General features: G+C 36.6%; 1 protein-coding gene across 1 annotated transcript; it reads left to right on the plus strand.

Annotated features, from left to right (window-relative positions):
• Positions 1–618: 618 nt before the first annotated feature.
• LOC130471471 (uncharacterized) lies at positions 619–4,350 on the plus strand. The gene has a single exon (XM_056841632.1). The coding sequence runs from the start codon at positions 619–621 to the stop codon at positions 4,348–4,350; it is 3,732 nt and encodes a 1,243-aa protein (XP_056697610.1).
• The last annotated feature ends 23,145 nt before the right edge of the window (positions 4,351–27,495 follow it).

Consider the following 27,495-nt stretch of genomic DNA (forward strand, 5'->3'; position numbering starts at 1 on the left):
CAACATGAGTGCATAATTCTATCACGAAACACACGTTCAATACGGAAGAAATGTGTAAAAGGGATACAGGCCCTACTCTTTTATTTTATTTTATTTTCCTTATTATTGATGTTAGGAGTAAGAAGTAATCATTCGGACACCATAAGTGGAATGGAGATGAACGCCAAAAAAAAAAACAGCAAAACGACGTGTTACTATCCAACAAATAAAAGAAACAACTGTGATCCTCTAACAATCACCTATCTAATCTAACAGAGTCAAATTCCAACAATCTTTCTGGTTCCGTAGAAGTATTTTCTTTTTCTTTTCAAAAGTATGACGTTATTTTTTTTAAAAAAAGTCAAATTTTCAAATCAATAAGTCGTGTACTTTCGCTTCCTGCATTCACATTCTTTTATTATTATTTCTATTTTTCTTTTTCCTATCTTCTTTCTCTCATGATTTTGACCTTGGGTATCCTGTGTTTAGGTGAAAACCTTGAAGTGCATATCACCTTGAATTGAAGCCTCAATCCCCCGCTAAATGACATACCACCCTCTACACCCAAATATTTCAAGCCAAGACCCAAAAACAAATACCTTTCAACCCCTCACCAAAGGCCTTCAATTGATGATGAAGATGGGATATATCCCAGGCGAAGGTTTAGGTCGTGACGGCAAAGGCATGAAACATCCAATCCCCATTATGGAGAAGCAAAATCGCTATGGTTTGGGGTATGATCCAAGCAAGGACCTCCACGTCATTAAGAAACCATCCCTCACATTGAATGGGCAATTTGTATTACAACACGATACCGAGCCCTACTACGAATTTCCTGAACCATGGTATGACCCAGTTAAGAAGCAGAGACTTCCAGGACTAGAAATCTTCTTTGCTGAAGCTAGAGATGAGGAATTAATCAAAAAATGGTTATACAAGGAACCTAAGCCTAAAGAGAACATTGATTGGATCGAATATTTGAAGCAAGGAGTTTTGAGGCAATTATTTACGAACTTTGGAAATGAAGGAAATCTTGATCCAATGGCGCTTACTCTACCGGTTAATACAAGGATTGAGCGTGAAGGCAATGTCCACCTCAAGAACAAAGAAGCTTACATTCCACCCATTTTAGGTGATCCAATCCCCAAGCATCTTTCAAATCCACGCCTTACCCACTCCTCCGCCTCGGAAGGTTACGAAACCGATAGTTCATCGTCTAGCCAATCATCCCTTCATACCCAGTCTTATTATTCTGAAAATGAAGACCTTGAGTGTGTTAATAAACCTAAATATATTTGCATGCAAGAAGTTAATTTTGATCATAATGAATTATCTGATAATGAATCTTTCGATGAGCCTAAGTCATGCATGATGCCCATAGAAGAGTCAATAGTTGTAAATATTGGCACTGATAGTAGTGTAAAAGAAGTAAAAATAGGATCCTCGCTTTCCCCTGAGGAACAAACTGCATTCATTGCATTGCTTAGGGAGTACGTAGATGTATTTGCATGGTCATATGCAGATATGCCAGGTGTTGACCGTAACATTGCCGAACATCGCATTCCTCTTTATCCCAACAGCAAGCCGAAGCAACAAAAGCTCCGAAGGATGAAACCGGAAGTTAGTCTAAAAGTCAAAGAAGAAATCCAGAAACAACTCGACGCCAATTTTATTAAACCAATCAAACACCCTGAATGGTTGGCTAACATAGTGGTAGTTCCCAAAAAAGACGGAAGGGTCAGAGTATGTATCGACTTCAGGGATCTAAACGCTGCATCACCAAAAGATTACTTCCCTTTGCCTCACATTGACGTACTGGTGGATAGTACCGCGGGGCACGCCATGTTCTCATTTATGGACGGATTCTCGGGCTATAATCAAATACTCATGGCAGAAGACGATATGCCCAAGACGTCATTCATCACCCCATGGGGAACATTTTTTTACCAAGCAATGCCGTTCGGTTTAAAAAACGCAGGGGCCACTTATCAACGAGCTGCAACAACAATTCTACATGACCTTATTCATGACACGGTTGAAGTATACGTGGATGATATGATTGCCAAAAGCCACGATCGAGGGGAGCACATAAGTGCATTAAAGTCATTTTTTGACAGGATTAGAAAATATAATTTGAGATTGAATCCTCAAAAATGCGTATTCGGAGTTACTTCTGGAAAACTGTTGGGCTTTATTGTCAGCAAAGATGGGATCAAAGTCGATTCCGATAAAGTGAAAGCCGTTCAAGAACTTCCTCCACCAAGAACGGAAAAAGAAATTCGGGGATTCCTAGGAAGAATTCAATACATTAGCAGGTTCATATCGCAACTGAGCACTCGATGCGAACCGATTTTCAAGCTGTTGAGGAAAAATGTTCCAAAAAAATGGAATGAAGAATGCCAAGCCTCATTTGACTCAATGAAGGAATATCTCTCTAATCCTCCAGTATTAATGCCACCCAAGCCGGGAGAGCCTTTGATTTTATATCTCACAGTCACAGAAACTGCCATGGGAGCGTTATTGGCTCAATACCAAGAAGGCACCAAAAGAGAAATTGCCATCTACTACCTCAGCAAAAAGTTTTTGGATTATGAAACCAGATACAATCCTTTAGAAAAAGCTTGCATCGCCCTCATATATGCCACTAAGAAACTACGACATTATCTACAGGCTCATACAACTTTCCTTATCTCAAGACTAGATCCTATCAAGTACATTTTTGAGAAACCAATTCTCACTGAGATGTTCGCGAGATGGCATGCAATGCTTTCAGAATTTGATATTCAATGTGTAAACCAGAAATCCGTTAAAGGAAGGGCGATATCTGAAGCATTGGCTGATGGACCAATATCAGGGGATGAATTTGATGACGAGTTTCCAGATGAACATTTACTCAACATTGGGATATCTAGGTGGAAAATGTACTTTGACGGAGCATCTAATAGAAGGGGCAATGGCGCGGGTGTTTTGCTCATTTATCCTTATGGAATTCATATCCCTTTTGCTGTGAAATTGAGTTTTCCAACGACTAATAACACGACAAAGTACGAAGCTTGCATTTATGGCGTTAAGGCAGCCTTAGCGGCAGGGGCGAAATACCTCACAGTATATGGAGATTCTAACCTCATTATCTCTCAAACAATTGGAGTATGGAGAGTCCAAGATCAGAGATTACAAATGTATACCGAGTATCTCCAACAGTTCATTCCGTACTTTGAAGATATTGACTTCAAGCATCTTCCCCGGGAGAAAAACAGTTTCACGGATGCATTAGCAAACTTAGCGGTAAATTTAACATGGGAAAACAACGTAAAAATTCGAGCTGTGACTATTGAGGAAAGTGATTCACCGGTAGTCAACCTTGAACATATGATTGCTGCATTGACTTTGCAAGATGATAAAGATGCTTGGTATGCTGATACTAAAAATTTTCTAATCACCGGTCGATATCCTGAAGAGAGTCATAAAAAAGAACAATTGGCTATCCGGCGATTGGCAGCTCACTTTGTAATACTAAAAGATAGATTGTACCGCAAGGGTTTTGATGGAACTCTACAATTGTGTGTTGACGAAAAAAAAATACAAAAGATCATGGGAGAAATCCATGGTGGTGAATGCGGTCCGCACATGAATGGCAGGATGCTAGCTCGGAAAATCTTGCGAGCAGGTTATTATTGGACCACTTTAGAAAGCGACTGTGTCCATTTTGTGAGGACTTGCAAGAAATGTCAATTTTTCGCAAATCTCAATCACATGCCACCTACCTCATTACATAATCTCACTTCCCCATGGCCGTTTTCAAGTTGGGGTATAGATATAATCGGACAAATTCACCCAAAAGCCTCGAACGGGCATCAATACATTCTGGTTGCTATTGACTATTTCTCGAAATGGATTGAAGCCGCGTCATATGCAAAGCTAGGGGCAAAGCAAGTCTCCAAGTTTGTGATCAACAACATAATATGTCGTTACGGAGTGCCTTTTGAAATTATTTCTGACAACGGCTCTCACTTCGAAGGGCACTTAAAAGAAACTCTTGAGAAATATAAGGTCAGACATTATCAGTCTTCCCCTTATCGTCCTCAGACCAATGGAGCAGTTGAAGCCGCCAACAAAACCATTCGAACGATAATTGCAAAATTGACCGAGAAAACCCGGGAATGGCCTGACAAATTTCCATATGCCCTTTGGGGGTATAGAATTTCTATTCGGACTCCAACAAGGACTACTCCGTATTCTCTAGTATATGGAATGGAACCTGTCCTTCCCGTCGAAATCGAAATTCAATCACTCCGGGTTATGAATGAAAGCGAGATATCCGAAGATCAATGGTTTAAGGTTCGGTACGACGAACTGGCCCTAGCAGATTAACGAAGATTGGAAGCCCTAAACAACATCCAACTTTATCAACGACGTATCGCGCGAGCTTTCAATAAAAGAGTGCGAGATAGGGGCATTCGAGAAGGAGATTTGGTCTTGAAAAAGAATCGGGCTCCAATACATGATCCTCGTGGGAAATTCAAGCCTAACTGGTCAGGCCCATTTCTGGTCAAACACATCACCTCAGCAGGGGCAGTGAAACTGGTCGATCTTAACGGCGACGAATTCCTCCATTTTACCAACCTTGACCAGCTTAAGAAATATTACGTCTAGTATTTCGACGATCGTATGATCCATGATGTATCCTAGTATGAGTAAGATAGCTTTCAGATATATTAGTTAGAAAAGCAAGCCTCGTAATATCCTGAACTACGCTTTGACCTGATTCCCTTATCATGGGATACGTAGGCAATCCACATGGATTCGGTCAAAAATAAAGGTGAAATCCATTACATATTCACTTATCTTTTTTTTTAAGCTGAAAAGGCATTGGCCCAGCCATTGGAGAGAAGGCCAATGCGTTAGTCAAGGGGCAATTAGCTCACCTGATGTATGCCACTTAACTCTCAAGATCCGTTAGGCCAAAAAAAAAAGAAGGGCATAAAAGGAGAGTAATAGAAAAGAAATGAGAGAAAAAGGCCTAAGCAATAAATGGATCATAAGAAAAGAATAGAGAGAAGCCCAAAAAAATAAAAAAAATAAATAAATAAATAAATTACGTGATGTATTGTATATGTACGTCAGTACGTACATATATATATATATATATATATATATATATATATATATATATATATATATATACGTATATATGTATATTTCTAAATTTTACCATCACAAGATATTCAAAACTTACCATGTGTAAATCTTTATAAGTCCCTTACATTACTAGAGTAATTTAGTGTTATCATTTGCGTGAATACTTTGTTTTGCATCCATGGTCATAAGTGCATGTTTGGGCTTATCATGTGAGGATTCAATATCGGAAACTAACAAGTCACTATGGTCTTTATTAAATCGTGCAATGCAGATTTATTTTAGAAAAGAAAAAAATATTCTTAATGGCTTCATTTTATTTCATCAAATTCCCGCATTACATTGGCTTTTTCCTCCAACCCCCCAAATTACCTTAGCCTAGTACTTAAACACAATACAAAGCTTGCTAGGGCAGTCCCTAAACAAGTATTACATCCATAGGAAATACAATTTCAAAACAAGAAAGATAAATAAACAAACAACCATTAGGAAGCCATTTTTTCTTATCATCACTCCTCCTTCTTTATCTTCTTGATGACCCTACTTGAAGAATCAACCTCCGTTTTAGGCCTCTTATACACTCCCACATCTCCACGACGCCACTTTTCATAGCAAGCATCAACGATTGGGTACCTTAAAACGGGAAGGAATGGAATTTTCTTTGTTCGCTCCCAAGCAATAAGCAATTGTCGTAGCGATTTATCATCAATCCAATGAGTTGTGCAGTCGTCAGTTGGAAGGTCCCTAATGAAGGTTTGCCACTGCCCGATTTGCCTAAGACACCTCCATGGATAATAGAAAGTGATCTTCTTGACACTCGGAAGAACTACACCCCTCTTATTGGCGGTACTATACACAATTTCCTTGATAACTAAATGTGGAGTCACCCATTCCTTTCCCCCTGAGAGCGCCAAACTCCACCTGTTATTATCCCTCACCTCATGATATAGATTGGAGCATCCTCTGGAAAGGATGATTTTAGGATGATAAGTAAGTGCTCTCAAAGGATTCACCAACTTAAACTTCTCCATTAGCCACAAATGAAGCACTAGCGGACTCCCTTTCATGAAAGAGAACGGTTTTTCCTTTTGTTGATCAAGGCTTAGGAATAATTCTCCCAATATTATTGGTCCTAGCCTACACCCATTAGACACTTGGGGCACATAACCAGCCACATTTTCGTCACATAGCCCAAGATCCTCTTTGAACAACAAAAGACCCATAAGAGCAATCATGCATGCTTTAACTCTAGCCGAGCCATAAGAAATAGCAAGTTCGAGATTAGTACCCTTGGCTCTAAAAGGTTCAAGAACACAATTAATAAGAATAGAATATCCATGATGGAAAGTCATACCATCATAGTGGGAAAGACCTAAAACCTCACGCAGATAACCAGTTAAGGAGCTACATTTTGTCGTGATAACTAACGGCTTGTCCGCCTTTTTGAAACATAGTAGACCCTCGATTTCCTCCACCATGGGAACCATCTCTTCACCATTAAAGTTAAAAACGTGTTTTTTCTCATCCCAACACCTGGTGGATGCATAAATAAGATCATAGCAAAGAGGGAGTTTTAGAAGAGGAAGAAGGGAATCAAAGAATATCTTGGTATCGCCAGATTGCCCGTCAGCAACCTCCTTTCCCATGGAATGCAAGAAATTCTTATAATCAACTTCATTAATATCACTTAGGTTATTGGGAAATTTAGCATTCATGGCCATGATTACAAGATGTATTGAAAAGGGGGCAAGAAGAGAAGGAACTCTCAAAATGCACTCAAAGTGCTTGAATTACAAGGAGGTAAAAGATTTGATTTTCATGCTTAGCCAAGCCACGAATTATATACTAATGTTTATGTCTTCAAATCTTCTTAAATCAGAAATATTGACCCTCCCCATAAACCATGACAATCTTACAAGAAAGCCATGCAACTAGTCAAGCTAAGCCACGTCAAATTCGTCTTTTTCCTAAAATTTTCTTTTATGATACCCAAAAATCCTTTCCCATTCTGATCCCATGTTGTAAAAGTATATTAATGATGAGGATATGTCTTCAATCCCATCTTTAATACACCATTAGAGCTTGCAAGTCCTAAACCGGGTCATACCAGGTCAAATCTGCATATTTTCGTCATCCTTTTTTCCAAACTGTTATTTGCATTGAGTTTACCTTTATTAATCATTTAATATACATTTATTAAATGAAATGAAACATTTTACAAACTTTATTTTCTAGAACAAACACAAAATTCACAAGCTGAAAACGCTATCTTAAGCCCGTTTTCGCCTGAAAGTAAAAATTTTCAAATTTTCGACCATTTAAAAAAAAAAAAAAAAACACACACTCATGTTTTCTTTTTATATGGATGTCATTTTGACTCTCAACGTAATCACTAACACATCCAGTCTCATGCAAGCGTCGGACCAAATATCTGACGTTTTGCCCAAATCAGCATGTCATAAGGTGTTTCGCTCAAAACTTGGCCTTGTACAAGTCATTTAGTCATGGATTTCCTTAATTCCTTCAATCCATTCTGAATTTATCAAGTTAAAAACCCCTCGATTTTAAATCCGAACATCAAAGTCGAGCTTTGACCAACTAAACAATTCTCGAGTTTAAGCGAACTCAGCCAACTTTTCAGTTGCGACATTTCAAGCCAACTTTTCAGTTGCAATGTTTCGGGATGAATAACTCTATTCTTCTTGGACCTATCATTTGGTTTTTCAACCACACATAAGGAAATGATTAAGTAATTAATCAGTCCTTTACAAGCCGGTTTTTCAACCGCCATGTTAAGTCTCACTAATTGAGATTTTCTAAGCCAGTTCTTTTCAACTGCATTGATCAAGTCTCATTAATTTAAACATTAATTGAGATCTCTCAAGCCGGTTTCTTTTTCAACCGCAACAAACCAATGATTGGATCTCATTGTTTTGATTAAAGCCAGTTTTCTTTCAACTGCAATTAGAGCCGACAATTGGCTCGCACCTATTCGGAGTCCATTCGAGCTGGTTCTTCAACCAGTATCAAGCACTTGTTACCTCAAAACTTTCCTTCTAGATCAAAATTTTGCGTCTTTTTATCAAACATTGATCATCGTTTGTTCCAAACTCGATCAACGAGGGGCATTCTGTAGACATCAAATTTTGATCCCCAATTTTGTATGATCCTCTGTCAAGGAAAATATTTTTTTAATATAATTTTTGCTCGAGTTTCTTTGTTCATTACCTCGGCGGTAATGGTAAGACGATTTAAGGAATAACAACGGTAGTAATTAAAAATTCGAAAATATTAACAATAAAACAAAGACGATTTTATTTAAATGCCCAAAATCCTTACATTGTACTCCTAATCTACCAAAATAGCAAATAAATCGAAGTACAACTCGAATCGTGCGCATTTCGTGCCGGAAACCTCCAAGCCTCACTTGTTCATAATTATGAAAACCACGAGCGCCACTAGTAGCACAAATAACGCCATGATCAAGTTCAAATACAAAGTTAGCATCCGAAAATGCTCATCGAAAGGAGAAGGAGGTGGTTGATCTTGGTTGTTGGGAGCCATGGGTGCCGTGAAAATGGAAGATTTTGATGTTTTTGGATAAGGTGGAGATAAGAAATAAGTGGTAAGTGGTGAATTGGATAGGGGTAATCTCCTTTTATAAAGGAGTACTCCGTATTCCGTATTGTATAATATACTTTGATTCTACCGTATAATACGTCAACACGCTAACAATAACTTAATTCAAGTTTGTTATGTGTAACGACACGCAAAAATTATGTGTCTATCCCTTATCCAATATCACTGCTTAAGGTGTTTTGTGTAAATGTCTAGGGTCGTACAAATTTATATGTTACTATGAGTGTGTACCCGAAAAAGATAAAAACTCCAATTCATAGGACCCGGAATAATAACGTACCATGACCGGGTTAAAAGTTTCGCCTTAACAAACTAAAAAAATTTAACATTACTTACCACTAACGTAACAATACCAACATACGAGACCGACTAATTACAACAAAACAATGCAAAAATGACTTAACAAAAAAGTAAACTATTAACTAATATAAAATTAGTTACTAATTTATTAACTACCTAATTTATTAACTATCTAAACTAACCAAATCAAGATAAACCAATAAACTAACTAATAAAACAAATAGCAAAAGAATTTTTTTTTTTTAACAAACCTAATCCTAATGCCCCTAAACCAAACCCACGTAACCCCCCCCAAATATTAAAAAAAAAAAGGAAAACAAAAGCAAAAAGACAAAAATTTAAAACAAACTTAATCTAACTACCTACCTAAAAGACAAACTACATTAAGACCAAAATGAAAAAATCTACACCTGTGTACATTCCCCTTCCCCTAAACTAATAAGGACAAAACAAATTTGTTTGATAAACCATTGATTTGTAAAATCATGATACATCAAATGATACATCAGGTGTGGTTAGGTGGTATGTGAAGTACATCACATGCTCTTTCACGAGCAATTAAATTGAAAAGCTGCAGAGACAATTTTCAAGTCACATTTTTTGATGAACTTGCATCCGTAAATCGGTTGAGTGATTCCTTACTGCAAATAACTGATATGATTCCCTTGTACAGTATCAATAAATGATACTTACAAATGATACTTACCAAGGTGTAAGTTTTGAGATAACGTCTTTCGATCTGTTTAGAAAAGAAGGTTTATGTATTAGACATAAATGATAAACGTACTTTTGTTTATTATGTTCTCTCTTCTGATCTTGAAACTGATATTTTACAACCACTAGTCTCCCTACTACTAATATGGGATGTATTAGGCGCTTTTAAAAAAAAGAGTGGTATCCATATCGGAAAATACACCATGAAAGGAATGCTTCTAAAATAATGCTTCCCGAGAAGTACTATCTCCCAAAAGTACTATTACTATTAAGATATAGTATAATACGTCATTGTTCTAACAATGTGACGACAACCTTGTTAATATGCAGTATTAAAACGAGCCCTCGGGTAAAGAAAATAACGTATGACCAATTTTCATATGACGCCCTTTTCGTAATAATGGGCCTACATTTCTAACACCCGGCGTTTTTTTTTAACGAACAAACCTCTTTCCAAAATAATTATCTTATTTTTTATCTATTATGTCGTAAAAATACATTCTTTAGCCGACGACGCTAATGGTCTTCATTTTTTTCTCTAAGACGCGTACCTTGTTTAGCCCGTTTGAGCTCAAGGAAAATATAACTTATCAGTTTGACAAATAAAACAAAAGCATTTATAGGTCAATCAAGTCATGATTACTCAAATTTGTTTATTTATTTACAAAATCCTCCTACTAATCTATTTTTATTTCGTACAACCTTCAACTATTGTTTATTTGCAACTTAGTCCCTTTCCACCCCTATAGATACCATCATATTTTCTTACTCAAAGGCCGGAACCCCCCATCATTCTACTCTCTCTCTAAAAAAAAAAAGCTCTCATTCACTCACTTTCTCTAAAAAAATTAGGGAAAAAATATAGTTCATTCAAGTCAAAAAATATTTTTAGTTAAAGTGAAATCAGAAAAAAAAAAAAAAAAAAAAAAGAAAAAAAATAAGTTTTTAGTTTAATTAATATCAATATTCAGAAAATCAAAAAAAGAAGTTATTTAATTTTCTTGGACAATTCACTTTGCAGTCACTTTTTTTTAATTTCAATTGATCATTTGGATTAATCTCTCAAACATTGCTAGTCAGAGCCAAAGGTAATATTCTTGTTCTTTTTATTTTTGTGAATTCCAATTATTTTTTCATACATTACTAACTCTTTTCTTATGTGTGCTCTATAACCTGTTAGGGCACTATACGTACCGGTTACCTAATTTGGAAACCAACTAGAATTTGACCGACCACGGGCGAGATTCGAGAGTGAGTGTACGTGGAGTGTGTTTTTATTTATGTAGGTTGATCACCAAAAAAAAAATATTTTTCTCAAAATGAAGTTAAAGTGAGAAGGTGCATAAGAAAATTCAAGAGAAAGATGGTGGAACTTTAGTACTAGTCAATTTCTTCATTTTCCATTTTTTTTGTCAATTTGGTTGATAATTATATAAAATATCGTCACTTTTCAAAATTCACAAAAGAATTTTTTTACAGAAACTTGAAGTATTTATAAGACCACGACATTTGAAATTTTTCAAAAATAAGTTTTAGAAAAATCACAATAAATCCTAAACTTCAGACTAGCAAAACTGTCTTTTTCAGGTTCCGATTTCTTATTTGGTGAAATTCGACCAGGTTAACTTATTATTTTCGAAAATCTCAAAGAATATCATAGAAAGACAAAATACTAAGCTTTCTAAATTGACCTCTCTCACCTCCACACGATTTTTATTCAATTTTATAGAATATTTTCAAAAACAGAAATCTAGGAAGACAGTTTCTTGAAAATGACAGTTTCAAATAAATGAGTTTTATTTTATTAAAAATATTAAATAAACTTTAAAATCTGAGATTTTTATACACATGACTCCAAAATGTTTCTAAAGTCCATTTTAAAAATAAAAACGTGATTTTGTTTTCCAACAATTAATTTATAATTTAATTTGACTTCAAGGTCTAAAAAAGGAGCAGCTTTAAAGAAAAATTATTTATAAATTATTTACTTTTGATTTTGAACCCATTTTTTAACTCGTTAAATAAAAATCTTATATATTTCCAAAAAAGTATTAAACGCTCAAATCCGAGTTCGGGAGTTCATGGTACCAAATTTAAAGTTCAACGAGATGTAATTTTCTCAACAGTTTTTTTTTAAAGGAAAATTGGTTTTCTCTTATAAAATTCGATTTCCCCAAAATAAAATTCTATTTTTCTTAAATAACAGATTATATATTTTTAAATACTCCAAACCCTTTACCACTTCGTTATACTTACCTAAAATCCATTTAGGTTGAGTTAAGTAAAGTGGAAAATTCTAAATAAATCAAAATAAAGGTTTTATTTACTTAGATCCCTACTTTCCAAACATCCAAAGCGAAGAAATATGAAGACTAATCAAGGCAACATGGTTCAAGGCGAAGGGATCAAGACTTGAAGCTGCTCATTAGATAGGAATTATGATTATTGTAACATTTATTGTACTTATGGCAATTGTAAACTAAAGTTCCACCATCAAATTAATAAAACAATAAAGGAATTATCTTATGCACACTTCTTAATAATAAATTATTCGAGTGTTTTTTTATATTAAATTGGTTAAATCACTTTGCATGCTTGATCCATATATCATTTCGCATTTGCATGAGATAAACCTAGTGACTTATGGTTTGTGACCTTGAATTGAATAAACGGGTCAAATTGGAAATTTAGTCATATAGGATTGTGAAGTGATTCACCCACCTATAAAACCTATCATCATCAAGTCTTGTTACCTATAATGAATCACTCTCAATCTAGTATGACATGATTTCTATTATGAAACTATTATTCAATTTTAGGCCATATCAAGTGTCCCAACTTATCTGGTCAATTTTATAAACCCAAACACATTACCTCAAAACCCATTCAAATAGTACACGTTACTATCCATCCTAAATAGAGTGAAGTTCAACCCAAAATGAGCAAATCACCAAGTCTAAAACAACTTTCTTTTCAGAAACAAGTCAATCCAAAGTCGTCAATCGGGACGCATTTTATTGTTGAATTGTCTTTCACAAAAGACTTTATGGTGTCACTAATCGGGGTGATTTCCACAACCTTGATGGAGCGATCTGATTCACAAAAGAAAGTCAGTTAAAGACCTATTACCAACCTTGTCTTGAGTTATTCAACACTCTTTTTCCCTTCACCTATTGGAATTGACCACATAGGAAGGGACACTTGTCAGAACTACGTAGGGTTTTGATCCGGGAGTGGATTCAAATCCCACAATGAACGGTACGTAGGGCAACTTTAATGCTCAAACCCACCATACATCACCAGATTTATCTCATCATATATTATATCATATTGCATCCGAGTGTGTTTGACTACTTGCAAATTATGTGACATTATGCATTAAATCAATAACATTGTGAATGATCATAACCAATTATTGTAGAAAAATAGGGACAACATATTAGTAGGAGCCTGTTTTAGAACAGAGGGAGAGACGAGTTCAAGACGTTCGATCTTCCTAACTTATACCCCGGACCTTAATCTTTGATTTCAAAAGACCAGATTTCATAAGAAAAAAGCCTTTTATTTTATGGAGCCATCATTGTTTTCGGAAATTTATTTTTTATTAAATAATTATTTTCCCTTGAAAATGATGATTTCAAAAATCCGGTTCCTATCGGATAAAATAGGGTGGCGACTCCGAATTTTTAAACATTACAGGCCTAACCGTAGGCTTATGTGGGATTCTGACCGTAATCTAGGACCGTCGAGAATCGGGTCCCACAGAAACATAAACCGATACATCAGAACCCCCCGTCATAGTGGTCAAACCCCACCACGGTACCACCCACTTAATAGAACAGATGCCATAAGTAAAAAAGGAGGCCCATTCGGCCTTGTCCTGGCCTTGGTGCAAATATTTTCGGTTACCCAAGGCTATATGGCGATAATGTTTAGGACCGGCAGGAGCTTCCAAGAGCCTAAGCCGTTCCACGAGCCAAATCTGCAAAAAACGGGTACGATCAAAAAATAATAATAAAAAGAAAACGGTTCCTGGGGCGCAGTTTCAACGCCCAGGACCAGGCGCCGAAAATTCCAGCGCCCAGCCCTGGGCGCTGAAACTCAGCCCCAAGGCAGGACGAATAAAAAATATATATGAGCAAAAAAAACGTTGATTACCTGCAGTAATAGGGGGCTTCCCTTAAAATATTCAGATTTGGCGTCCTTCTTCAGCTCATCCGCACTCAGCGAAATCTCGGCAATAACCAACGGCATAATAGAATAGCAACTTTCCATCTGGCTAATCAAGGGGATCAACCTTATGTCACCGAACTCACCATTGTTATTCGACAGCAAATAATAATTCAACAAGCAAAATACAAGGGCTCGAATATTCAATTTCTGTTCGGTCATATTCTTACTAGGCCTAAAGTGACGTTTTACAAGTTTTGTCAAATTAACCGCATCACCTACAACAACTTCAGCAAGCATGTTAGCATCTAGTCCTAGGAAAGCCCCTATGATTTTTTTACTCTCTTCAATAGTGCCAGGAGTGGCAGGGGTAGCATTAGTAGGATAACCAAGGATCGCAGAAAATTCATCTGGAAAAGGACATATTTCGTTGCCCCGAAAGACAAAAACATGATGATCGGAATCCCAAAAGCTTAGGGCTGCGTGCAGAAAATTATAGTCAATGTTAATTTGTTGTAAGCCTAAAAGTGCCTCTAAGTGGTATTCTTTCAACAAAGCCTTTTCTGTAGGATTAAGGGCCCGTAGCCAACGCCTAACAGCCCGTTGGAGTGAGAAAGTGGGAATCGACATGACGAAAGCAAGGAGTAATTAAAACATAGCAAAGAAAGAAGGAAATTGAGAGTGATGGAAAATAGGGACGTATCTAGCCTCTAGATATAGCTGAACGCATCAAGTGACATCCTGATCCCATTCGGAAACGCGCTAAGAAATCCGAAAGTAAAAATTCGCCAGGAAAGGACTTTCAGCGCCCGAAGCTGGGCGCCGAAATAATTAACGCCCAGCCTTGGGCGCCGAAAATGCAGCCCAAGGCCCAGATTTCACAAAACGCGGAGCAGGAAAAGACTTAAAACCGTGTTGCTAGACACGAGGCCCTATGTACAATTAAGATCAAGCCCAAAAGCACCTTTTAAGCTCCCAAATAGCAAAAATAAATGGTAAAATTTGGTCAAAACTTCGACTTGTCTCCAGGAACATATATGTACACTTTTCAAAACAAATGTGAAATATCAAGGTCATTCTTCGAAACACCAAAAAATGTTGTTAAGTCGTTGGTTTCTCAAATAAAAAATGTTTGTCTGTCAAAAGATTAATCCGGGCCAAGATAAAACGGATGATATTAAACCTTGTTGACCAAAGACTGAAGTTGCACCCCACGACTTCACCAAAATAGCACACCACTATGAAAGGTCGCTCGCACATACGAGCACGACCCCAAACATGATTAAAAGACGTTATGAAGTATACGAAAAATGACTAACAAAGCCCAAGTGCTTGGGGGCTCGCGAAAAGTATACTCCAAAAAAAAGCGCGCAATCAAAATCACATTCCCGGACTGCGCTATACGCCGTCCCATGTTTGGATGATCTCAAAAGAACAGGTTCAACCTCAGAAAAGGGTCGTCATTGACACTTGTACGTGGTCCTCTGATCAAAGACCATGTAGTGGCAAAAATCGAGCCATAAAGACTAGCTCAAAACCACGAAAGCAGACGGTCGCAAGACAAAGGTCCGTCTGAACCCGTTTGTCAACCCACGTTCAGGTTACAACTAAATTCGAGCATCCCTCGAAAGAATTCGCTCTTGCAAGAATGAACAAAAGAAATTCTCAAAAAAAAAAAAAGGAAATCACGATGAAAATAGGAAACTTGCCCATCTCAGTTGGCAAAGATCGCGTCACGAACCACGCGAGTTCCAAAACGAAAAACGAATTCAGGGATGTCCACCCTCAGCGGACAGGGTTCGCCCACCCTCAGCGGGCGGGGTCTGCGTCACTAGCCGCGCAGGTCCTCAGTTTTCCAAAAATGAAAATTTTCAAAATTCAAAATGAAACAGGCTCGCCATCTTTAGCCGGCGGGGTCTACGGCACAAACCACGTAGGTCCTCATTTTCCAAAAAATAAACACAAAACAAATTTCAAAACAGATTCGTCCACTTCTATCGGGCGGGGTGTCCACCCTTAGCGGACAGGTTCGCCATCTTTAGCCGGCGGGGTCTACGTCACAAGCCGCGTAGGTCCTTATTTTCAAATTTCAAAAATAGATTCGTCCACTTCTATCGGACGGGGTGTCCACCCTTAGCGGACAGGCTCGCCATCTTTAGCCGGCGGGGTCTGCGTCACTAACCGCGCAGGTCCTTAGACGATAACTTTTTCTGGTTTTCCGTTTTTCCAAAAAAGAACGATGTGAGTAGCTTTCCCTTTTTCCAAAGATTGGTTTTCCGTTTTTTCCAAAAAAGAGCGATGTGCTGGATTTTCCTTCGTTTTACGTCCCATAAAAACAAGGGGGTTTTCTCGTTTAGCTAACCCTGAAAATGAGAATCTTTAAAAACGTTTTTACCTCGTGATTGGGCTTGGCCAGGCCCAATTACATTTTATAGCTTTGATTTCGAAAACATCTGTAGCTACTCCCAATGACAAAGTGAGGGAGTTTTTGCGCACCTTTAGATCCTTCCAATGACACGTGAGGGATATGTCGACACTTCAAGTGATGACCCTTAAGTCAAATGTTATCACTCAGGGGCTCGTGAGACCCTCGCCAAAACAGGTCACCATGGCTTGTGCGACGCACTCCGTCTAATACTTTGACCATCGTTTTACTCCAAGACTCAGTCAAAGTGGGGGCTAACTGTAGACACCTACTTTTGTCCCCATTCTCGAAAGGGAAGGTTCGATGATGAAAACGTAAATCTCCACTTGACAACGCATCTCCTATAAAATAACGAATCTCAATTCCCCTTTTCATTTCACCCGAAACCTGCTATTTACGGAAACCTGCTAAAAATACTAACTGCCGTAATGGGTAGTTGTTAAAAATGGCAAGTCATAAAAGATAGAAATCTGTCAGAATTAGGTGTTACACTCCAACATAAATCCTAAATGAGATAGAAATTGCGAGAGAATTCTATTCCTAATACGATTCGAAAGTAAGAGTCACGTATTAATTAAAATCCTAATGAGCCTAGAGTTCGTAACAGACCCAGACGCATCCCGTCACAAGTTTAATACCCACCAAAAGACTCAATTAAATCTCAAATACTCCGGATTCTAGGAATCCGAATCTGACTAAGAAAAACAGCCCAGATCCTATTTTCAACGCCTGGCTCTGGGCGCCGAAATCTTCGGCGCCTAGGCCTGGGCGCTGAAAATACCTGGTACGTGTTTTTTCCTAATTCCTCGTGGATTAGAGTTCTGCAATTCTATCTTTCCACGAACTCTTTTCTATAAATAGGGCCTTAAGTTCGAGGTGAAAAGAACAACAACACACAATTATTATTCTGAGTATTGACTCTAAACCCCTAAGCCTAAGCCTCACGCTGCAAAACTAATCACGCCTTCTGTCGCAATCGATCCATAAATCGAACATAACGTATCCTGTCCCATAATTTGAGATTCGTTAAATAAAAGGAGAAATAGCAAAGTCAAAGTGGTTAGTTTTCTGAGAACCGTGACGCACCTCTCAAGGGTGCGTCGTAATGTGTCCCTTTTCCATGGTTTAATTGCTTTCCTCGCCCTTTTATGAACTGTTAAACTAACTAAATCTGATTGTTCGATCACGCCTAATAAATATGATATTTTTGGGAAATTGGATTATCATTCCCTTAAAACAATCTAAATCAGATAATCGCACTCGATCTAGTACTATATGTTGCATATTGATAAAATCAACTCAGATTAGTTTAATAGTTAACGCATGTCCCTTCAATTATTTATGCTGAGCTAGTAAGGATATCCTGCCTCTAGAGTTATCGAAGAGCGAGTACTCCTCTCGGTAGTTACAGTCCCCCGAACCCTCAATCTCTACCCTGCGGGTGTACGTTGAGCGATCCCCACCACCAGGGATCACAAGGGAACCTACGGTCGTCATGGTCAAACATAATTGCACTCCCTTTATGTCACGATAACCGGGTTTTGTCAGTTTTTCTCATTGTCGTTAAAAACTGAATTGCGACTCCTATATTACTAGTCAATTGGGTGTAAGCTCACAGGAAATCCAATTACACTTGATTTGACAAAAAGAAGCGTCACACCCACGAGGGACGAGATCACGCATTAACCTCGTGCTTTTTCGACCCCCTCACAGTCATATGGAATTTTAGAATTCAGTTTTGGATTCATCCTTGTCCTAACTAAGATAAATTTATGTTAGGTGGCTACTCTAAAATAGGCTTAAAATATTGGACGTGAGATATTAGGCATTGTATTAATTTTATTCCATATTATTGTTAGAGCACATGAAATTATTTTAATATGGAAATGAATGTTATAGTATTTTTTTACTATACTTAATTATTATGTACTTATTATATTTAGTAATAAGGTCCAAGATATTAATTTTTTAATTAATTTTTTTAATTAAAAGAGAGGCGAATCAATGAGTGACATTTGTCATCACCACATTGATTTCCTCTCTTTTAGTATATTATATAGACTAGTTAGGCGGTGACCTCATTTCTGCATTGAAAGTCTTGCCATCGGTGTTAAAAATCTCGTGAATAATAGGTACCAATTGCTTTCACATTTATGGAATTTTAATTTAGTTTTTCTCTTATTCAATAAGTCATAGTTTTGTGTTTAGTAATTTGTATGCTTCAGTTTCCCTCACCATTTTTTTGGACTGGGATTGTTGGTTGCATAATATTTTGCTTTATTACTTCAAAATTTAATGGTTTTCCAAGGTTATTATGCTTGAATAAAGAGTCAATCTTGAAGTTTTATATTCATTTTTACTTTCCTAATTAATGTTGTGAGTTTTGAGTAGGGGAAATAGTAAATCAAAATGTGCTATTTTTGTGAAATTATAAGTGATATTAAGGTTTTTGATTTCTATTTACTAATTGTTCTTGTAATGTAGTAGACATAGATACGTATAACTTCACTTTCATTCTATCTCTATCTATCCAGGAAATAAATTGGGAATGTCGACTCCTTTAGAGAAAAGATTGAAACTAAATGAATACAAGAGAAAATGGTATGTCGTTTGCCACATGAAAGACGACGAGAAGATTATCATAACAAAGAAAATTTTGAAAAGACAAGTTATTTAAAACGATGAGAACAAAAATGATGCTCAAATAACTGGTGTTAAAAAAGGCAATTACAATGGTTGATAAAATATTGTTTCACGAGGGAGGCATCCCAGGAGATTTTTGAGAATCCATACTGTGAGGGGGTCGAAAAAGCACGAGGCTAATGCGTGACCTCGTCCCTCGTGGGTGTGACGCTTCTTTTTGTCAAATCAAGTGTAATTGGATTTCCTGTGAGTTTACACCCAATTGACTAGTAATATAGGAGTCGCCATTCAGTTTTTAACGACAATGAGAAAAACTGACAAAACCCGGTTATCGTGACATAAAGGGAGTGCAATTATGTTTGACCACGACGGCCATAGGTTCCCTTGTGATCCCTGGTGTGGGGATCTCTCAACGTACACCCGCAAGGTAGAGATTGAGGGTTCGGGGGACTGTAACTACCGAGAGGAGTACTCGCTCGTCGATAACTCCAGAGGCAGGATATCCTTACTAGCTCAGCATAAATAATTGAAGGGACATGCGTTAACTATTAAACTAATCTGAGTTGATTTTAACAATATGCAACATATAATAATAGATCGAGCGCGATTATCTGATTTAGATTGTATTAAGGGACCTAGCATGATAATCCAATTTCCCCAAAATATTATCTTTATTAGGCGTGATAGAACAATCAGATTTAATTAGTTTAACAGTTCATAAAAGGGCGAGGAAAGCAATTAAATCATGGAAAAGGGACACATTACGACGCACCCTTGAGAGGTGCGTCACGGTTCTCAGAAAACTAACCACTTTGACTTTGCTATTTCTCCTTTTATTTAACGAATCTCAAGATACGGGACAAGATACGTTCTGTTCGATTTTTGGATCGATTGCGACAGAACGCGTGATCAATTTCGCAGCGTGAGGCTTAGGCTTAGGGGTTGGAGTCAATACTCAGAATAATAATTGTGTCTTTTCACGTCGAACTTGGGGCTATATTTATAGAAAAGAGTTCGTGGAAAGATAGAATTTTAGAGCTCTAATCCACGAGGAATTAGGAAAGAACACGTCCCAGGTAATTTCAGCGCCCAGAGCCAGGCGTTGAAAATAGGGTCTGGGCCGTTTTCTTTGTCAGATTCGGACTCTTAGAATCCGGAGTGTTCGAGACTTGTTCGAGTCTTTTAGTGCGTATTAACTTTATGACGGGATGCGTCTGGGCCCGTTATGAACTCTAGGCTCGTTAGGATTTTAATTAATACGTAACTCTTATTTTCGCATCATATTAGGAATAGAATTATTCTCACAATTTCTATCTCATTTAGGATTTATGTTGGAGTGCAACACCTAATTCTGACAGGTTTCTATCTTTTATGACTTGCCACTTTCACTACAAAAAAACGCGGCACATTGTGACGCTTTTTGGGACAAATTGCGACGGTATAGAATGTCGCTATTTCACATAGCGACGCTTTGGGAGAGGGTCGCTATTTTCATTGCCGCTATTTACCGACGCTTTAGAGCGTCACAATTTGAAAATATCGATGAATTTCGCCGCCGCTATTTGGGATATAGGGACTCTATAGATAGTCGCAATATTTAGACAGCAAAAAGCGTCACTATTTGCACACTTATAGACACATTTCTCCGCCACTATAAACCATATAGAGACGCTTTAGACACCCGAAAAATATGGACTCTTATTATAGTCCCTATATGTTCACTTTCGTGCGAGTTCTCCTCATTCCCTCCAAAATAATTTAGACCCTTTAGAGCGTCACAATTTATATATATATATATATATATATATATATATATATATATATATATATATATATATATATATATATATATATATAATCAATTAATCTAAAATCACAAATTATTTATAAAATATATATTGACCATAGATGGTAGTAATCAAATACTCTACTACATTATCATAAAACACCGTAACGTCGTGCTTTGATTATAACGATAACGATATAAATCATCCATACATTAAATTAGTTTTCAGAGTCTAGTTAACTGAAATAAAAGGAATATGTTAAAACAAAAACAACTTCCTAACATCATTTTTTCTACAAGAAAGTCCAAAATTTAATAAAAACTACTTCCTGACTACGTACAAACTAATTATCAAGTAAACCTATTGCTATGCTAGCTTAGCTTCAAGATAACTTGTTGGTCTTGATCTACATATACCATTACCACTTGAATCATCAATAATCTGCAAAGAAAATTTAATATGAGAAAGCACCTTATAATAGGAAGAATGAGAAGGAATCTTAGCCCTTTAAATCAACCGTCGAGATTAACGATGAGTTTTATACTTTATGTTTTCTTTTATTTTACTTCCTTCGGTCTTCTTCCTCTCAACAGTCATACTCCTTTATTTGGAGCGATTTCCTTCAATATTGTTTAAAGAACGTCAAATTCTCAAAATGCGCCACATTTTAATTTAATTCCCACCATACCGTCCACGTCAGCATTAAAACCGGTTTTTTTTTTTAACGAAGCGACACTAAACCGCTATCTCAGGTAGCGGTTGACTTAAGTAAACCGCTATCTGAGATAGCGGTTTACAATCACGTACTATTTATAAATGGTAAAAAAAAAAAAAAAAAAAAAAAACCGCATCAGCTACGGGTCGAACCCACGACCTTTTGCTTAGGATACAAACACTCTATCCACAGAGCTACAGACGCTAATGTTGATAAGTTAAATTTGGAAATGTTTATAATTAATATTAATAAATGGCTAAAAAGAAATAAACACATTAGGTAGGATTCGAACCCACGACCTCCTGGGTAGAAACAACACACTCTATCCACTGAGCTGCAAACACAATTGATGTCACTAGAGGTTACTTCTAAATTATATTTCTATTTAAACTGTAATTCATGTTTAAAATAATTTACAATTAAGTAAACCGCCATCTGAGATAGCGGTTTTGTTTAATGCAAACCGCTATCTGATATAGCGGTTTATAACATTGAACCGCCATCTAAGATGGCGGTTTGCTTTAAAACGAAACCGCTATCTCATATGACGGTTCAATGCTGAACCGGAAAAAAAAATTTACTTCTCTTTCTCCCTTGCTTACGTGGACGGTATGGTGGGAAATAACTTAAAAAGTAACGTATTTATGTAATTATTGGATCTTTGTGCAATATTGAAGGAAATCGCTCCTTTATTTGAGCTCCATTGTATCTCTCCTCATGCATTCAACCAATTACCATGGAAGCAAAACCCTTACCCTCTTCATTCTCCCTTCCGGTCGCTCCATCGTACAACGTGCCACCGCACCGTCACCACCGTGATTCCGCCTAACCCGCCGCCGCCCCATCACCACCGTATTTCCGCCCAACCTATCGCCGCACCACCAGTCACCACCATCGTAATCTCGCCTAACTGGTCAACTTCCAAACTTCCATAATTGAGTTGTGTTTTCTCTCTCCTCCTCAAGCTTTCAACAATGGAAGCTAATATCCCCATTTTTCTCTCTCCTCTCATCAGCCCAATCAACAATTACACTACCACTGCAAACCAAAAAAGGTGCAGTTTTGTGTATGGATAATTAAATTGGAGATACTATTAATTCAATCGACAATCACCATTCAATTGAACACATAATTTTCGACAAGTAATGGTAATTTACAGAATTTGCTAATTAACTTTTGGAAATTTTCTCATTTGATTTTTTTTTTGCTCATTTGATAAAATGAGTAAATTATTTTTGCTCATTTGTTAAAATGAGCAAATCAATTTTGCTCATTTGGATAAAATGAACAAATTAATTTTGCTCATTTGGATAAAATGAGCAAATTGTTTGTGCTCATTTGAATAAAATGAGCAAATTAAAAAAATATTGTTTCAGTGTTTCTTGTGAAGTCACCATCAAATGAGCAAATTATTTTTGCTCATTTGTTAAAATGAGCAAATTAATTTTGCTCATTTGGATAAAATGAACAAATTAATTTTGCTCATTTGGATAAAATGAGCAAATTGTTTGTGTTCATTTGAATAAAATGAGCAAATTAAAAAAATATACTGTTTCAGTGTTTCTTGTGAAGTCACCTTTAATTCCAATAAGTTAATTTTGGCTAAAACCCTTCTTATTAAATCGTGTCTTATCAGGTACTTGGCCTTTCACTGCCACACACTCAACTTTCGCAAAAAATCCCAGAAAAAAACCCAATATTTCTTCTAATCAACAGTACAGTAATTTAATCGAAAACATCATGAAATAAAGGTACAGAGTATTGTTATAAGGGGGAAACCTTCATCGGTATTAGTATAAGTGTTTGCTTCATTGGTATTAGCGTAGGACTTTAGTCAATATCTTTACTTAAAATACCAATTGAAAACTAAGTTGTGAATTTTCAAATAATGGATTTTTAATAAATTGAAGAAATAGAAGATTGCCGGTGAAGAAGTTGTAAGAGAAAAAGCTGGTAATTGTAGAACTCTTCAGGATGAGAAATGGTGGAGAGAGAAAGAGGAGGTGGAAGATTGTGGAGAGAGAAAGAAGAGATGGGATTTGTTTCAAATGAGATTTAATTTCGGTCAGTTTACGACTCACGACTCCGTGAAATATCCGCCATTGGATCAATTTAATTTGTACCGTCTATACTCCTTCTCATTCTTCTCATTTTAAGAAACTTCTCATTGGAGGTTGACCCTATATATATATATATATATACAAAAAAAAAAAGTTAGGTATCGCAGATTCGCAGCTAGAGAATATATACATATACCTATAGTTGATATGTCAAACTAATCGCTTGTCCCATGATTACAGACCCCGGAAAGAGAATTCACTAGCAGGATTTCTGGACTAGAAATCTATAACAAGAATATCAGGGATCTTCTCAATTCTGAATCTGGTCGCACCCTTAAGCTAGAATCTAGGACCGATTAGTATGCTGGAGGGGAGAGATTGGTTTCTATGCACGAAACAGCTAAGATGAGTCCACATAAGCTAGAAATAGTTATAATGAACAAGCATCAAACTGTTAATGAATACAGTAAACAATTAAATACACACTAGGAGGAGAGATATACACCTTCAGGTTTCGAAAGCCACCATTCCTTAAGGAAAACCTGCAAAGTCCAAAAATAAACCCACTAAAATTAATCATTAGGGAAATCAAGTTTCAAATACTCGGGATACTAAAAGCAAAAAAAAACCCTGAAAATAAAGGCATGCACATTTACACCTATGTAAACCCTAAAAAGACCCAGAAAAATTAAAAAATAAAAAAGTTACAAATGACCGACTTCTTATAATCAAAATACCTTCAAAAGCAAGTCACTACCAAGTAGCTTTGACTTTTCAGAGCACCAAAAGTAACAAATTTATCCATAAAGAAACTTCATTACAAATGATCGGCCAGATTGGGCTGCAGGTGTTTCCCAAGCTATTGAAGCAGAACCTCAACAGTATTTCTTAATGTTGCCAGTCTTTTAGTTTGGCCTTTGTCCCCTAAAAATCAGATAAATCAAATGATGAAAGAAGACCAAGGTTCAAAATTCCCCTACACAAATAAAACATGGACTTTGAGAAACCGTTTTACATCTAACCGAAACAATCCAAGTAAGAGAAAGACAAACAATATCATAGATTCACAACTATTTGGAACAAAAGTGATACGCGGACGAGTTATCTATCAAATTGAATAGTAGTACCCTCAAGAAACAAAGAGAATTAACGAATGCCATATTTATTCACCCAATGACTACTACTGCTACTTAGCTGATGTTTTTCCCTATTTCTAAATGAAATCCGTAGTAGACAACAAATGCCTTGCATATTGTGACTTGTCATCTCGGGCATGTATCAAAATATTAATCAAGTTAGCATAATGAGCTCACAAAACAGTAAGAGACCAGGGGCTACTTTGTTATTACTACAAAATGGCCACAACATGCTTACTACAATGGTCAAGGGAAATGCGCTTACTACAATCATTCTTAAAAAATAAATGCAGGAATAATTCAAAATGGATGTTTTAATCTCAAGAGTCCATAGGGTCCTATAGGAGAACATTAGATTGTGTTTAGTACCTGAAGGGCTAGAGGTAACACATCCTCCGGATAACTTTATGCGGAGTAAAAAAAAACAAATTTGATCAAGCCTCTTATTCAGCAACAAGTACGTACTGCATTAAAACAACTTTCGAAAAACAAAAATTTGTCAGATGCAAGAGTCAATCAAATCAAAATGAATAAAGAATAATTTGAAGCAATTTCATTTGCTATTTTGCTGAGTCAAAAGCAAAGTGAGAGTCGTCAAAGCCTATTCTAGAGACAACCAACACGATTGATCAGAATTCATCGATCGTCAATCTTAAGATTAAATCAGTAGTCTCTGTTTAAGTACTTAGTTCCCAAATCAAAGGAAGCAAGGGATCATGGAGAAAAAAAATAGCAGAAGATGAAGATATATGTAACTTGCAAAGACATAATTTTAGCTGAAAATACCTTAAATCGGCATCTGGAATAATTCCTTCCTGATTCTCTCGTCTACGTACCCCAATCAACAAGTCACAACACACTTCCACTTGGATCTAATGAACGGTCATGCAAAGAAATCACTAATTAGGAACAAAAAGTATTAACTAAATCAGTAATTGGCTAAAAATCAGTTGAAACCCCATGATTAATTTGAAATACAAAATCAAAACGTTTTATTATCTGGTTAAAGTTGCACCATAGAACAGAAATTAACACCTTAGTATTCTATGATATCCTCAAGAAATGTTGAAACCCTAAAATTTACTAAACAGATTACAAAAATTCTAGAAAATTGAAACAACTTCCAAATTCAAATCATTAATCTCGCGCCTGTTAGCCTAATTGTGATCTACTCAATCCGAGATAAACCAAAAAAAAAGTAACACTAAAACCCTAGAATTCACCCGCACACACAAGATGGACGAGAAAGAGTGCAAAATTGGTTACGAATTTTGAAATTTACCTTCAGAATTTGAACATTCGCCACTGATATATCCGGAATTGATCGAAGAATCGCCATAACAAGTGTCAATGTATAGTGTGAGGAAGAACATCGGAGTAGAATTCAATCAGAGTTTCGTCGATCGGAAGGCCTGCAAGATAGTGAGAGACATACTCGGCATTTCGGCAGAAGAATCTGTACAGCAACGAATATATTAATTGGAGTAAGAGAGATATTTAATTTGGGAGAGGAAGGTAGAGGAGAGAGAGGGAGTGTAGGAACTTCGAGGCAGGCTACATCGCTGTCCACCAGCGACAAAAAGACTCCATACCGAGGGCAAAATTGTATTTTCGCTATATGAGTTGAAAAGTCAAACAAATTATTAAATATCGGCAATATGACAGTAATTGATACAACAATGACAGTATTTTAATACAACAATGACAGTATTTATGTAAACCATGATAATACTTATATAACACTTGTATACATACTTTTATCCATTTATTTAATATGCAACACTTTTATCCATTAATTTAAGTGGTCCCTTTAGTTTTTCTATTTCATTACACTTGTATACATAATTTCCTTTTTTGGGTGATTGTGACAGTATTTTAATACAACAATGACAGTATATATATAACAATGACAATACTTATATCACCAATGACAGTAGGGTGATGATAAAGGTCGCAAGTTGCGACAACATTTAGTTGTCCCAATCTTACGTGTCGGAGTTTAATTGGTACATATACGCGCCACGTAGGCTATGCATCATCAGAATATTTTTACTATCAATCTAATATTTTTACTATGAAAATATATAAATAAGGTATTCGGCATAAAGAAGGAAACAAATTAGAATATTAAGATTTTCCTACCTTTTTATAAAACATGTATAATAGGTTATATAAGTTAAATGCTTTAATTTCCAATTTAAACCATGGCACATAAGCATGTCATGTCATCATTGTGACACGGCTTAAAGGTCGCAGGTTGCGACCTTTATCATTTTCGATGACAGTATATAACAAGTTAGCAACACTTGTACACTTTTATTTAAGTTTGGGCCACCTTTCCAAATTTTTTTTTTTGTTTTTGGTGGGTATTGGTTTTTTTTGTCGCTGGTGGACAGCGATGTAGACTACCTCTAGGAACTTCACTGGGGAAAGAAAATGAAGAGCCGTGAAAGGGCCAAAGAGCAAAAGTGAAACCGACCAAGGGAGATAGGCTAGAGGGAAAATTATTTAATTCAAGTGTAATGCAAGGGTTCTATTGTCATTCTACTATTGTTAAGGAAATGTTAGGAAGGCTTTCTTGCTTTTTAAAGGGTTATGATATGTGACAGATCTGGTATCCTTTTAACTTAAACTCAGGTGCCGTCTTTCTTGTTTGCTGCAATAAATTGGCCCTAGGACTCTTTGATTACTTCCAAACATATCTACTAACTTATTACTACTCCGTAATAAGTTAGTAGACATGCTTGGTTAATTTAAACTAACAGATCACATGTGCCACGAGATCACTTAT

Source organism: Spinacia oleracea, chromosome 4 (assembly GCF_020520425.1).
Source record: "Spinacia oleracea cultivar Varoflay chromosome 4, BTI_SOV_V1, whole genome shotgun sequence".
Taxonomy (NCBI): domain Eukaryota; kingdom Viridiplantae; phylum Streptophyta; class Magnoliopsida; order Caryophyllales; family Amaranthaceae; genus Spinacia; species Spinacia oleracea.